Here is a 15,180-nt window from a genome sequence, read left to right as displayed (position 1 = left end):
GAGGCTTGAACAATCAGACACCCAGATTTACTAAAAGTTATTCAATATCTAAGTACAGTCAGTGCATGTGCGGGGAGGGAGAAGCTGTATGTTTTAAATAAGACAGATCTTCAGAACTGAAAATAAAGTCATTCTCTAAAATTGGAAGTCACTGAAAATCATATAGTGAACTAGATTAGCCATGACAGCATGACTCTACCCTAGGAGACGGTTTGCAAATCAGATCAGATGTAGCTGATAAGGCTGGGTGCAACCCTAAGTTTGAGGGGTGCATGAAAAAGGAGTTCCTTATTGCCAGTAGCTCATACTTGTAATCCTAGCACTTTAGGAGGCCGACGCGGGTGGATAACCTGACATCGGGAGTTTGAGACCAGCCTGGCCAACATGATGAAACCCTGTCTCTACTAAAAATACAAAAATTAGCCGGGTATGGTGGTGTGCACCTGTAATCCCAGCTACCCGGGAGGCTGAGGCAGGAGAATCACTTGAACCGAGGAGGCAGAGTTTGCAGTGAGCCAAGATCACACCACTGCATTCCAGCCTGGGCGACAGAGTGAGACTCTGTCTCAAAAAAAAAAAAAAAAGATGTAAGGTATATCCCAAATTTCACTTAGAAGCAAGAGTGACTCCTAAACCTCTGCCACTAATATAAAACTATACTGTCACCATTACAAGACAGATGGTTTATCTACTAGGTAGAAAAAGAGGCATTAACTAGCAGGAATCCGACAGAATCTCTATCACTGTCAGAAAAAAGGGTTTTATGCTCTTCCAACACATGCATCTTAGGGAAGAGCACGGATGAGGTATACTGTCAGAACTTTAGTATCTGTGGACTATACGAGTCTGTCTTCCAACTTTCTGTACTGTGACTTATTTCTACTCTATTTTATAACAGATTTAAGGTAGCACAAAAGGATAAAGTGTATCAAGATAACAAAACAGGTTTTATCATTCATTTGTTTGGAAGGGAGGCAGTAGGGGTTAAGTGTTCAGACTCTGAAATCAATTGCTAGGGTCCAATTCTTGGCCACTTACAGTGTGACTTAGGAAAAGTCATTTAAATATTCTGGGTCTATTTCTTCTATAAAAGGAGAATACAAATAATGCAAATTTCATAGAGTTGTGACAATCAAATGAGATAATGCAAAGCCCTTAGAACAAAGCCCAACAATAAGTACTCAGCATTGTGCTAGATGCTGGAGTTTAAAAAGCAACCAAGAGAGTTCTCTTCCTTTGAGTTTTCAGTGCAGTAAGAAGATACTGTATAGGATGGTTTGAAATTATATTTGAAGCATAGCTAATCCAGATGGTCAAGAAGGCTACTAAGACAAATGCCACTGATGCTGAGGACTGAGGAATGAGTATGAAAAGAAAAAGAGGAGGAAGAAACGGGATGAAAAAAGGAGAAAAAAGCCGTCATGTCAAGGTACACAGTGTGTATGAATTCATGGTAGAAAGAAGGATCATACTAACTTTCAGAAACCAGAGAAACAAAAACAATGACTTGAGCATGGGATGGGGAATGGGTCAGAAATAAAGCTGGTAAGATACTCAATAAACTGCCCTGTAAGGCCTTGTCAGCTGTGTTAAGGAGTTGTGATTTTATCCCAATGAGTCAGGAAGAGCAGTGATTAATGCATTTTAAAGCAGAGGAATCATGTGGTCTGAGTTTTATTTTAAAAAGGATAATCCTGGCTACAATGTGGAAAATGTGGTGGAGGAGAGCAAAATAAAGCAGGAAGTTTAATTCATTAGAGACTTTTGTAGTAGTTAAAGAAATAATCGTGGCCTCTCCAAGGGTAACGCCAGTGAATACGGAGAAAAGTAAATGTACTTGAGAAAGGCAAAATAAAAGGACTATATGACTGGATTCAGGGGATGTGGGAGAAAGAAGGAAAAATCTTAAAGACATTTTTACTTTGGTGGTTTGACCAGGTGACTGGGGATCATTCAGAGACTGAGAAGAGATGAGAAGGGGCAAGTTATAAAAGATGAACAGGGAGGAAAGATGTTGAGTAGTGGAACTGCTGAGTTTGGAGTTCTGGAGACTGACGGTATCTAGACGGTAGCTAGATATTTAAGTCTGATGCTCAGAAAGGAAATCTAATGGATGGCATAGATCTGGAAAATTTCATCAAATAGATAGGAATTTATACAAATAAGGATTTTTTGTTTGCTATTTTGAGACAGGCTCTCGCTCTGTTGACCAGGCTGGAGCGCAGTGGCGCTACCACAGCTCACTGCAGCCTTGACCTCCCAGGCTCAAGCAATCCTCCACCTCAGCCTTGCAAGCAGATGGGACTATAGGTGAGTAGATAGGACTACAGGGAAAAGCCATTAAACCTAGCTAATGTGTGGGGTTTTTTGTTTTGTTTTGTTTTGTTTTGCTGTTTTTGTTTTTTTTTTTGGAGAGAGGGGGTCTCCCTTATATTGTCCAGGCTGGTCTCAAACTCCTGGGCTCAAGTGATCCTCCCCCCTTCAGCCTGCCAAATTGCTGGCATTATAGGTGCAAGCCACTGCTCCTGGCCAGATTTTTTTTTAAAAGGAAAAAAATAAGGATAGAACATAAAATAGAGCAAATAAAAATGCATACTATGAAGTATACTTGTTATAGATGGGCAGAAAATTTGGCTGGAAGCACACTAGCAGCCATCAAGAAAACCTACTCAATTCACACACTGACTACAAACTAAAATCACACAATTCCTAATAGTAAGGCCAGAAGGAGCATTATCCTGACTGTCTTCATAAAGAGGGTCCTGTATAATGTCATGGACTTTGTCCTGACATCTCTTACAATAAATACTTAACATGACGATGAATTTCACTTCTAGGCTTTTTTTACTTGCTGTAGTGTCTAAGAGGTTGATGGCATCACAGTGGAGCTCAATTCAGTTAACTGTGTCTACAAATGGCTAATACAAAACCATGAAAGAACACAACTTCCTGAAGTTGGTCTGGTTTTTAGAGTTCATCCTGATCTATATTTACCAAGCAATTTTCTGGTAATAATTTGGAGTTCAACAGAACTTATTAACTGCTACAGATGTTTCAACTTACCTAACAGTAAGAATTTCTCACTATAAATATATTGTAGCTTAATTTAAGAATGGTAATAAGAAAAAAAAATTAGCATTTTGGCTCATGTTGACCCTTGATGATACTGATTAAATCTAGGTCTTGGTCATACAAAGCCACAATGTGACACCTTACCCCTACTCCCTTCCCGCAGGAGCCCATGGGCCAGATAAAAAAGCAGCCATTCAGCCTCTTTCTCTTTGATATCTTAGTGATAAGAGTGAAACCATGCCTATAAACTTTATAAAATTAATCAAGGAAGAAAAACAAACATAAACCAAGCTTGCAGCACATTCAGCATTCATCATTAGGTCTGCTTGTTCTCTGACCTGCTTCTTCATAGTAGTTCACTGCCTATTGTCCTAGAATCACACAGACCCTAGATTATCGTTCCCCTTAACTACTCTATAGATAACTTGAACATTATGAAATGCTACATTTTCCATTTGAGAAATTCCTTCAGGTCCTATGTGCCAGTGAAACTACTGACTCAAAGCTGGTCTGAAGGACCCCACTGATGCCAGCTGGTATGAAGGACCCCACAAAGACCTGACTCCCCAAATAGTGCAGTTTCTACAGCCTGATGATTTTTATACATGTATATATATGTATACACACACATACACATGCTATATGTATATACACACACACACACGCTATATATAACCCTTTGAATAGCAATATATATATGTACACACACACACACACGCTATATATATACACACACACAAATATATATCCCCTTGAATAGAAAAGCATATAGCAAATATTATATAGTATTTATTAAACCAACTAACAGGAGATACATTTGTTACAAGAAATTATTATATATAAGGTATATAATAATTTAGTAAGCATAAAGAAAATGTTATCTAGTATTAGGAGTAACATCTTTTTAATACAAAAATATTTCAAATTTTTGAATACAACTATAGAATCCACTCACCTCATCTACAATAACATGAGACACATTACTTAGAAGACCATCTTCTTGAAGTTTCCTTAGCAAAACCCCTGTTGTACAATAGAGTAACCTGGTAGATTCACAAGCTCGAGATTCCATCCGGATCTGATATCCACACAAGGAATTCTAAAGGGAGAACATAAGGCCTTGATTAGATTCTCATGAGTAATATGGGAAACAAGCTTTAAAAAGTGAAGCAGAGGTGCTGATCTTGCTGTTAAATGGAGCATTGTAAGTAATCTAGTACAATTTATTATATTAGTAATTATTAGTTTATTAACAAATATTAGCAAATCTATTTAGTGCAATTTATTATTAAAAGCATTTTCCCATGGTCTTCAACTATATAAAGCTATAAAATATATTTCATATTTTGGCAAATTTGAACAGAAAAACTTTTTTTTTTTTTTTTTTTTGAGACGGAGTTTCATTCTTGTTGCCCAGGCTGGAGTGCAGTGGTGCAATCTCAGCTCACTGCAACTTCCACCTCTTGGGTTCAAGCGATTCTCTTGTCTCAGCCTCCCACATAGCTGGGATTACAAGGGCATGCCACTACACCCAGCTAATTTTTGTATTTTTAGTAGAGACGGGGTTTCACCATGTTGGCCAGGCTGGCCTCGAACTCCTGACCTCAGGTGATCCCCCCGCCTCAGCCTCCCAAAGTGCTAGGATTATAGGCGTGAGCCACCACACCCAGCCCCAAAATTTTTGTTCTTTTCAAGATGTTGAGAAAAAAACTGTTCACTTTCTTTAAATACCATTAATATGATTATTAAAACATTAATAAATGTTGAATTAATTTCTTCCTAAATAATCATGGAGCAAAATATTGAGGTACTCAGGAATGGAATTTTAAGCAGCTTCTATAATTTGGTCTACTTTTCTATCAAGATCTCATAAAATTTGCCACCATTAAAAAGCAGCTAGTATCATACTAGGGGTGCCTAGTGGAATTTTAATGTAACATTCCTCATCACATTTTCTTTCTTACTCCTTCAGTCATTCCGTTGTCTTATTTGTGTATATGTCTGTCATTCTCTAAGAGCAGAAACCGTGCCTTTTTTTTCCTCCTCTATTCCATGACAGAAACCCAGACAATTTGCTAAATAGAAAACTTTTAATGAAGGGGTACCCAGTTTAGAGATAAAAATATAATATGCCATCTCCAGAAAGAACAATTCAAAGTATAAATAATCAGAATTACATGAACTTGCAATTTGTCATATTTGGTTCTAACTAGTTTAATTAATTAAACTAATTCCCATACTTTGCCGTCACTCTGGTTAAGGTTTGGCCAGTTTTGCATATACTTGCATGGCAAAATGCATGACAATAGATATTTAAGTATTTTTCTCATTTTTTTTAAAAATATGGGGTTGGAAAATACTAACATTTTAATTTATACTGTTTTTCCCTTCTGCTCACTGAAAAGAATTAATGAAAATCATTCAGGAATATATTCCACAGAAAACGTTTGCAAAAACTTGAGATATATTTTAGTAGAATTTGAGTTTGTCCACATTCTTTGGCTGTTCAATTTAGTGTGTAACATATTTGAATATTCAATTATTATAGTTAATATATTTTTTCTTTTATAAGAGAATTTTAATGACAGAACTCTACTGATAATCCTTCTCATAGGACAGTGGCATACTATCACATCTATCAAAGAAAATGTGAAAAGTGCCTGAAATGTGCTACTGATCAACCAATAGCAGTGAAAACTCACATACGGTACACATTCCATTTGGATCACAAAAGCAAAGGTGAGTAATGTCACCATCATTCACTGAGGTGGAGTTGAATGACAGCTTACCCTTCCTCCAGGTCCATTTTCACAGCCCAATTCATCACATACTCTGTTGGCTAAACTAACTGCTGAGATTCTTCGGGGTTGGGTACAGACAATGTTACATTTACTTGCTTCCCACTCATTTAGAAGCAAATCTTCCAATAGAAAATGTGGTACCTGAGTACTTTTACCACTCCCTGTTTCACCTGCCACAACCACTACCCGATGCCTTTTAAGAGTTTCAACAATTGAGTCCCGATGTTTAAATACAGGTAACTGTTGTCTTTCCTTTAGAAGTTTCTGATACTTAGGTGTGCTTTGCAACTTTCTAAAGAGGTTTCTAACAGGTTCCAAATCTTCCACATTTGCTGATTCCAAGGACAGTGCAGAAAAATCCTCATCCGAAACTAAATTTTCCCAAGATTCCTCGGGATCTTCAGAGTTTTCTCTCTTATTTTCAGAATGCTGTTGTTGCTGCTGTTGCTGCTGTTTCAGTTTATTCAGAAGTTTGGCAATAAAAAGATCACGTGGTTTATTGGTTTCCATTTTATTTAATTCTTCCCTTTTCTTTTCTGCATCACTCCACTCCAGCCAAACATCTCGGTAAGTGGGAGGAAGTAACTGATGAACTGACTAAAGGAAAAACAGAGGTATGTTATTTTCACTAACTATTTAATATGGAAATTCAATAGATTAGCACTTAAAAGGATAGCTATATTCATCTTAAAATATAATTTGACTCAAATTATTATTACTTTAATATATGTATGTGTATGATGCAAATTCAATTGATTAGCACTTAAAAGGATAGCTATATTCATCTTAAAATATAATTTGACTCAAATTATTATTACTTTAATATATGTATGTGTATGATGCAAATTCAAAAACAGCACATCATATTCAGGCTTCTTGACTGACTAGCTGTGTAACCTTGGGCAATTCACTTAATCTCTATGTGTCTCAGCTTCTGCATTTTTAAAATGGAGCTAGTAATTGTACCTCCCTTATAGGCATATTCTGAGGTTAAGATATGTGAGGTGCTTATTCTCGGAATATGTTGAACTACTGAACAAATGTCTATTACTTATTCCTGCAGTGGCACTATATAAAATGTTAATGAACCACAAAGCAGTTCTTTTGAGATTCTGGCAGTTGTATAATGTTACAGGTCAAAGTATTTTAAATGAACTATACTGGATAGAATCTAAGTTATCTCAATTCTGTGCTATAAAGAATCCACAATTCTCTCTCTGACATTGATAGCCATTTTTATCAAGCAAATAGTTCATAGTGCCTTATTTTGCAAAATAAGGGAAATAAAGACATTAAGAACTTTTACTGGCAGAAATAGGAAAAGAACTACTGTCCAGAGTTCCACTTAATCAGTGTCTAAAATTTTCAATGGTTCTAATTTCCTACGAAGAAAGAAACACATTTACTGTAAAAAGGAAACACTGACAATCCAAAATTTTAAAAAAGAGCATTATGTTCTCTTAAAGAGCTTCCTTCAGTAGCACTTTATTTTAATCTTTCCTGAAACTGGAAGTGTATTGTTAATATAACCTAAAATTGAAAAATGGAAGCAATGTCTACATAATTTTTTTAAGTTGAGCGAGACAATATAACATTAAAGGAAAACAAAAAATTTTCAGCCTGGGAAATATAGTGAGACCCTGTCTCTATACAACTTTTTAAAAAAAAATTAGCTGGATGTGGTGGCACATGCCTGTAGTCCCAGCTATTCGGGAGGCTGAGGCAGGAGGATCACTTGAGGCTTCAGTGAGCTATGACTCTGCCACCACACTCCAGCCTGGGCAACATAACAAGATGCTGTCTCAAAACAAAAATTCTCCTTAATTCAACCACACTAACAACTGTTTTTAGCATAGCTAAATTAGCATAGCTCCAAAAGTCGGATCATCATACTCTCTCTTTCAGACTTCTGGCCTAAGAGGAAAGAAAGATCAAACTATGTTTAGGGTTGAAAGGAAGCCAAATTAGGAATAATGAGAAAGGATTAATCAGAAGAAACAGTCAATAAAGAGAAAATTGAACCATAATTAAATACTGCCTTCCACATACAGATATAGTTAGGCCTAAAAAGTCTTACCTGCCCTTTAACCAAACGATAAAGGGCTAAAGTAGCTCCCAGGTGCTGAGCTTGCATGCCATCTTCTGTTAAGATTGTAGGGCATACTACCAGGACATCATCTTCAGACTTGATTACCCTAACCCTACAAAGAAGCAAACGCATTTTAAAAAAATAAAGTTGACAAAGTCAGATAAAAAAAACTCAGAATTCCATTAACATTAAACTCAAGTTTGTTAATTATTTAAATATTTCCATGGAAGGCATTATTAGATAATGATAATCTATCAGACAATAAACCTGAGATGTAGAATTGAGAGCTTCCTAAATGTCTGCTTACCTCACAGGGAACAAAAAGATTTCCACCTTAAATTTTTCTAAAGTTCATTCAGTTAATTAAAAACAACAACAACAAAAAACATACCTACATTTCCAGTATCTACCTACTGGAACTTTTTCAAAGGAAGGATTTGGACTCTTGGGAAGATTCTTCCTGACCCAATCAATCAGAAATTGTTTGGGAGATTTTCCAGTCCAACTTCGAGCAGTATAGTCAAAATTTCTTACATCATGAGGTTCTTTCTTTTTATCTAAAATGGTAAACAAAGATTGGTTCTTTAAAAATGGTCAAGCATTCTCTTTTCAGTGATCAAAGTCCTCTCTTGCTTTGGAGAACAGCACTTTTAGAAGATAATACTTGAGGCCAGGTGCAGTGGCTCATGCCTGTAATCCCAGCACTTTGGGAGGCCGAGGCGGGTAGATCACGAAGTCAGGAGATCGAGACCATCCTGGCTAACACAGTGAAACCTCGTCTCTACTAAAAGTACAAAAAAATTATTTGGCGTGGTGGCGGGCGCCTGTAGTCCCAGCTACTCGGGAGGCTGAGGCAGGAGAATGACGTGAACCTGGGTGGCAGAGCTTGCAGTGAGCCAAGATTGCACCACTGCACTACAGCCTGGGTGACAGAGCGACACTCCGTCTCAAAAAAAAAAAAAAAAAGAACAGGTGAAGAAAGGACAAATAGAAAAGCTTGATTTTCTCTATGTGACATAAGGAAATCCTCTTAATGGATAGAACCCGGGAAAATTCTCAATCTTTAAAAATAATTATCTTGAGGAACTTATGTATTCTTGTAAAATATGACACTGCATGTGATGAACTTAGGATACTACAAATTGCAACATTTGGAAGGCTACTCTGTAGTTAAACCATTAAGAAAATAGAAATCAGATGTCATTTCTAGGTTTATCAGCTGTCTGCCACCGGCACCAGCACTACCCTCAACAGCTTCCTGTTACAGATAAAGTCCAAATTCCTTACTATTCTTTGCCTATTTGTTGCCACTCTTCCCTCTTGCTTATTATGCTATAACCACAATGGCCATCAGTCAATTCTTCAATGCTCTAAGTATGCCTGTCTCAGAACAGCAGACATAGCCACATGTGGTTAAATGTAAATTATTCAGTTTCTTAGTTACATTTCAAATGCTTCTTACTCATATTTGGCTAGCAGCTATGACACTGGATAGTACAGATATAGAACATTTCCATCATTGAAAATTCTGTTGAATAGTGCTGCTTTCTTTTTTACCTTAGATATTCCAATGTACCCTCTCCTTCTTGGAAGGACTGTTCCACCAACTTGTCACCAGGCTAACACCTAAACATCTGTCAAATCTCAGAGTAAATGTCATTACAGCAAGGTCTTCCCAATCCAAATTAGACCCCTTTGTTATCTATATTATTAGAAGCTACTTCCTTTGATAGTACACATCATAATTTGTAATTACGTATTGTATATATTTGAAGCTTACTTTTTCTACTGTACACTTGGAAAAGGCAGAGACTAGGTTATTTTGTTCATTACTGAACACACAATAAATACTACTGAGGCCAGGCATGGTGGGTCACACCGGTAATCCCAACACTCTGGGAGCCGAGGTGGGTGGATCACCTGAGGTCAGGAGTTCGAGACCAGCCTGGCCAACGTGGTGAAACCCCGTCTCTACTAAAAATACAAAAATTAGCCGGGCATGCAGGCATGCACCTGTAATCCCGGCTACTTGGGAGACTGAAGCAGGAGAATCGCTTGAACCTGGGAGGCGGAGGTTGCAGTGAGCCAAGATCGTGCCACTGTTCTCCAGCCTGGGTGACAGAGTGAAGGTCTGTCTCAAAAAAAAATCCCCCACAAAAACAATAAATACTACTGAAAGAATGAATAATTTAAAAAACTGACAATTTAGCGTGGGACTAAACTAACTATAATGCAATCTGATAAATACTATACTTGCTATATCAATAATTAACTCAGAATTTTTTTTAAAAAAAAATTAACTAAAAAACTTCTACAGTTTTTAGAAGACCATCCAGTCTTGTCTTCTAAAAACTATAATGTGTGGCCAGACGCGGTGGCTCATGCCTGTAATCCCAGCACTTTGGGAGGCCGAGGAGGGCAGATCACCCGAAGTCAGGAGTTTGAGACCAGCATGGCCAACATGGCAAAACCCCATCTCTACTAAAAATACAAAAATTAGCCAGGCGTGGTGGCACACGCCTGTAATCCCAGCTACTGGGGAGCCTGAGGCAGGAGAATTGCTTGAATCCAGGAGGTGGAGGTTGCAGTGAACCGAGATTGTGCTACTGCACTCTAGCCTGAGCTGGAAAAAAAGAAAAAAAAAAAAGAAAGAAAGAAAGAAAGAAAAAGGCTGGGCACAGTGGCTCACGCCTGTAATCCTCGGAGGCCAAGGTGGGCAGATCACCTGAGGTCAGGACTTCAAGACTAGCCTGGTCAACATGGCGAAACCCCATCTCTACTAAAAATACAAAAACTAGCTGGGCAAGGGGGTGCATGCCTGTAATCCCAGCTACTTGGGAGGCTGAGGCAGGAGATCACTTGAACCGGGGAGATGGAGGTTGCAGTGAGCTGAGATAATGCCATTGCACTCCAGCCTGGGCAACAAGAGTGAAACTCCATCTCAAAAACAAAAAACAACAACAAAAAAGCTATAATGCAAATTATAGTATTATGACAAATACTATAAATATTATCTGACAAATACTATGCTTGATGGTCTTCTAAAAACTATAATGCGATGTGATAAATACTATATGTTATACTATTTACTATTAGTAAATAGTATACTATTAAACTATAGTATATAATACTATACTATTTACTATATACTATTATTTTAAAAAAATAATTAACTAAAACACTTCCATAGTTTTTAGAAGACCATTCAGTCTGGTCTTCTAAAAACTATAATGCAAATTATAGTATTATGATTAACACTAAAATATTATTTGATCCTATAGTGAATGCTCTTCTCAAAACCAAAATGCAATCTGATAAATACTGTACTTGCTATATCAATAATTAACTCAAAAATTTTTAAAAAAAATAATTAACTTGGGAGCACAAAGAAGTACATGATTACTTGTCTGGTGGTATGGAAGGAGTTAGGGAGGGCTTAGGGAAGAGGAGCTGTTTGCATTAAGCCTTGAGCTGGGAACAGGTTGGCCAAGTAGGGGGTAGCAAGATGAGCGAAGTAATGAAACCATAAAACAGCCAACGTCTTCAAGAGTAAGGTGGCTGGAGTAATAAGCCAATGAAATAAGGTAGAAAGGTAGATTGCGGCAGAATGCAAAAGATCCAGAATGCCATGCTAAAAGATTTGGACTTGTTACTGATGTCAGTAGGCTCATAGCCATTAAAGGTGGCAGGAAACTCACATTTAGATCTGTGTTATAGAAAGATAACTCTGGCAGCAGTCTGGAGATGAATCAGAGAGAGATGAGACTGAGGCAAGATATTTATTTGTAATTACAAAATGCTGTACATATGTAATCATAATTATTAATACTTTTTCAAGACAGCTTATAAAGTGTAACTTCACTGCCATCTTACATACTTTGCCAGAATGCAAAGTAACGAATTTTACCATTATATATTTCTTGACATTTTATTATTTACAAATTACACCCTGACCATCTTCCCTTAATTTTACCTTTCTCTTCTTCAGTAGCAGCTGCAGATTTTTCAAATAAATTAAAATTCAATGCACCTTCTCCTTCTGTGGCTACAGGAGGCTTTTTCCTTTCATTTTGTTGATGTGAAATCTTTATGGCTGGGTTAAATACTGGATGGTCTTCTAAAGTTTCCATTTCTACCAAGAAAAAATATAATGTTTAGTTTCACGGTTTTAAAAAAATTGTTATTTATCTTTTATTTATTTACTTTTTTGGTATTTATACACCAGGAGTTTCATGGTTTTCATGCCTTATTTTTTAAAATGATTAAAAAAAACTGCATTCCTTCTTTTTCCTTGTAGCCAATTATTTAATAATTCCTGCTAGGAATCTGTGCAGGAATCAGAGGCAATTTATTAATTTTCACAACATATACAAAAATTTTAAAATAAATTATTTAATAGGTGCAATAAGCCTGGAAAAACAAACATCTTCATTAAAATAAATACTCATGGAATTGTATTCACCTTTCTCTCTTGAATGACCACGATATTTTATGGTATAAAAATCACAGGTTGGCAAACTATGTCTTGTAGGCCAAATCAAGTCCACTGGCTGTTTCTGTATGGCTTGCAAGCTAGAATGGTATTTACATTTTCAAGTAGTTATAAGAACATTTGGTGACATGATACAATTATTTGAAATTTACAGTATCCATAAATAAAGTCTGATTAGAACATAGCCATTCATTTTTGTATGGTCTATGGCTGCTTTTGTGCTGTAACAGCAAATTTGAATAGCTGTAACAGAGGCTGTATGGCCCATGAAGTCCACAGTATTTACTACTTATTATTTTAAAAGTTTGCTAATCCCATGTATAAACTGTTAGAAAAGGGCAGACATATTAAAAGGAAGCATCATCCATCCCAGGAAGGCCAACAAATAGAAGACAATTACATTTATACATCTAAGTATTTGAAAGTGTTTACCTCTTTGAAATTTCCTTATTTTTTCCTGAGCCTCTTTTTGGCCTTGCTTGTTTTTTTCTAGTTTAAAGGTAGCTGCTTGTTCTTTTGCATCCAGCAGTTTTGCTGCAAGATGTAAGTACCTTTCGTTCTGTTCCAAATAAAACAATGAGGAGGGGGAAAAAAAAAGAAGAGCAAGATTAGTTTATCTATGGTCAATAAACTGTATCAAAATCTGTGATATTTTTACCTTATCCTTTGATCCGGCAAATCTACTTTTAGGAATTTTTCATAGATAAATAAAACAAATGCACAGATTTGCAGGTGCATAGATGTTTGGTGAGGCACTGACTGTAAAAGAAAAACTGGAAATCATATATGACACATCTCTACAGAGACTATTCAGTCATTAGAAAATAAAATAAGGTTAGCAAAAGAAAGAGGGTGACCCACATGGAGAAACTTCCTTGACATGTTAGTAAACCAAAGCAAACTGCAGAATAAAAAGTAGAGCTCATTTCTATAAAAACTGTTTCAGCCAGGTGTGGTGGCTCACGCCTATAATCCCAGCACTTTGGGAGGCCAAGGTGGGCGGATCACCTGAGGTCAGGAGTTCAAGACCAGCCTGGCCAACATGGTGAAACCCCGTCTCTACCAAAAATACAAAAATTAGCTGGGTGTGGGGGTGGACGCCTGTAATCCCAGCTACCCAGAAGGCTGAGGCAGGAGAATCACTGGAACCTGGGAGGCAGAGGCTGCAGTGAGCTGAGATCGTACCACTGCACTCCAGCCTGGGTGACAAAGCAAGACTCTGTCTCAAAAAAAAAATTGTTTCATAAGTATGTGTATTTAAAGGATTATTCATGCAGTAATAATACTCATCTGAAAGTTAATTTCACATATCTCTTATCTTATGGAAGACAGGAAAAAAATGGCTTTTGAGGAAAACGGATGTCATAACCCTCAAGGACATGACTTGACTCCTGAGCAAAAACTAGGAAGAGTTTAAAGTTAAACTCAAATTACTGTTTTTCTCCCCCTTAGGTTAATAAGTGACAGCAGATTAGAAGCATAAAACTATGGACTGCAGAAGGAAACACAACTGTTAAAAGAAGGAAAAAGAGACAATTAAGCAAGCATATCTAGCCGAATTTTGGTACCATTTTGTGTAAAGACAAATATCAATACAGTGTAACAGACAGGAGGGTTAGCTACCACCTCAAATTCACCCAAATAATACTTATCCTTTCCATCTTTCCTGTACTTGGCAATGATACCACCATCCCTCCACTTATGCACCTCTTGCCATCTTTGGCACATTTTTCCCCCATAAAATTTGTCATCTTAACCATTTTTAAGTGTACAGTTCAGTGGTATTAAATACATTCATAATGTTGTACAACCAGCACCACCATCCATTTCCAGAACCCTTTTTATCTGGCAAACATGAAACTCTATTCCCATTAAGCATAACTACCCATTCTCCCATCCCCCACTAGCCCCTGGCAACCACCATTCTACTTTGTCTCTATGAATTTGACTTAGGAACCTCATATAAGTGAAATCATATGGTATCTGTCTTTTTGTGATTGGCATATTTCACGTAGCATAATGTCGGTCAAGGTCCATCCATGTTGTAGCATGTACCAGAACTTCCTTCTTTTTTAAGGCTGAATACTACTCAGTTTGATGTGCATGCCACATTTTACCTATTCATTCATCTTATTGGTAGGTACTGGATTGCTTCCATGTTTTAGCTATTGTGAATAATGCTGCTATGAACACAGTGTACAAATATCTCCTCCAAGACTCTGCTTTCAATTCTTTTGAGTATATACCCAGAAATGAAATTACTGGATCATATGGTAATTCAATTTTTAATTTTTTGAGGAACTACCAAACTGTTTTCCACAGTGGCTGCACCATTTTACATTCCCACCAACAGTACACAGGGTTCCAATTTCTCTACATCCCTGTCAACATTTATTATTTCCAGTTTTTTTTGATAGCTGACATCCTAACGGGTGTGAAATGGTATGCCATTGTGGTTTTGATTTGCATTTCCCTAATGATTAGTAATGTTGAGCATTTCTTCATACACTTACTGGTGATTTGTATATCTTCTCTGAAGAAATCTTCCTTAGCCTTTATATTCCGTAAATCACCAATTTCTACTGATTCTTGCTTTACAAATGTCTCTCTTCCTTTCCAATTACCAATATGAACCTTTATTATCTCACACCTGAGCAAGTGCAATAGCTACCATAATGGCCTCCCTACCCTTTCCAAATTGCTCTAAACATCACTCAATATTCCAA

At 37.0% G+C, this 15,180-nt stretch overlaps 1 protein-coding gene and 1 long non-coding RNA gene across 11 annotated transcripts in view; one reads left to right on the top strand and one right to left on the bottom strand.

Annotated features, from left to right (window-relative positions):
- Positions 1-15,180, bottom strand: part of DHX29 (DExH-box helicase 29) — a 51,192-nt gene that overhangs the window by 21,089 nt on the left and 14,923 nt on the right. For 3 of the 4 annotated variants that reach the window (XR_010156924.1, XM_001147019.5, XM_054684361.2), the window contains exons 7-12: positions 12,887-13,013; positions 11,936-12,094; positions 8,354-8,519; positions 7,951-8,074; positions 5,862-6,470; positions 4,028-4,171 (exon numbers count right to left, since the gene is read on the bottom strand). Coding sequence is in view for 3 of the 4 variants with exons in the window: in XM_001147019.5 (XP_001147019.3) it covers positions 4,028-4,171; positions 5,862-6,470; positions 7,951-8,074; positions 8,354-8,519; positions 11,936-12,094; positions 12,887-13,013 (1,329 nt within the window). In the remaining variant the exon portion in view is untranslated. Of the gene's footprint in view, positions 1-4,027; positions 4,172-5,774; positions 5,832-5,861; positions 6,471-7,950; positions 8,075-8,353; positions 8,520-11,935; positions 12,095-12,886; positions 13,014-15,180 lie in introns of those variants that run through there. The other variant, XM_024356608.1, reaches the window with a different exon arrangement.
- LOC107974739 (uncharacterized) overlaps positions 1-15,180 on the top strand; it is a 61,426-nt gene that overhangs the window by 43,461 nt on the left and 2,785 nt on the right. For 4 of the 7 annotated variants that reach the window (XR_008547987.2, XR_002943911.3, XR_008547986.2 and 1 more), the window contains 4 exons: positions 1,242-1,429; positions 2,194-2,310; positions 5,687-5,811; positions 6,429-6,487. This is a non-coding gene — a long non-coding RNA (uncharacterized LOC107974739). The remainder of the gene's footprint in view (positions 1-1,241; positions 1,430-2,193; positions 2,311-5,686; positions 5,812-6,428; positions 6,488-15,180) is intronic. The other 3 variants (XR_010156925.1, XR_008547985.2, XR_008547989.2) reach the window with 1 other exon arrangement.

Source organism: Pan troglodytes, chromosome 4 (assembly GCF_028858775.2).
Source record: "Pan troglodytes isolate AG18354 chromosome 4, NHGRI_mPanTro3-v2.0_pri, whole genome shotgun sequence".
NCBI lineage: Eukaryota > Metazoa > Chordata > Mammalia > Primates > Hominidae > Pan > Pan troglodytes.
Note: the sequence above shows the minus strand (reverse complement) of the source record. Positions and strands in the feature narration are given on the sequence as shown.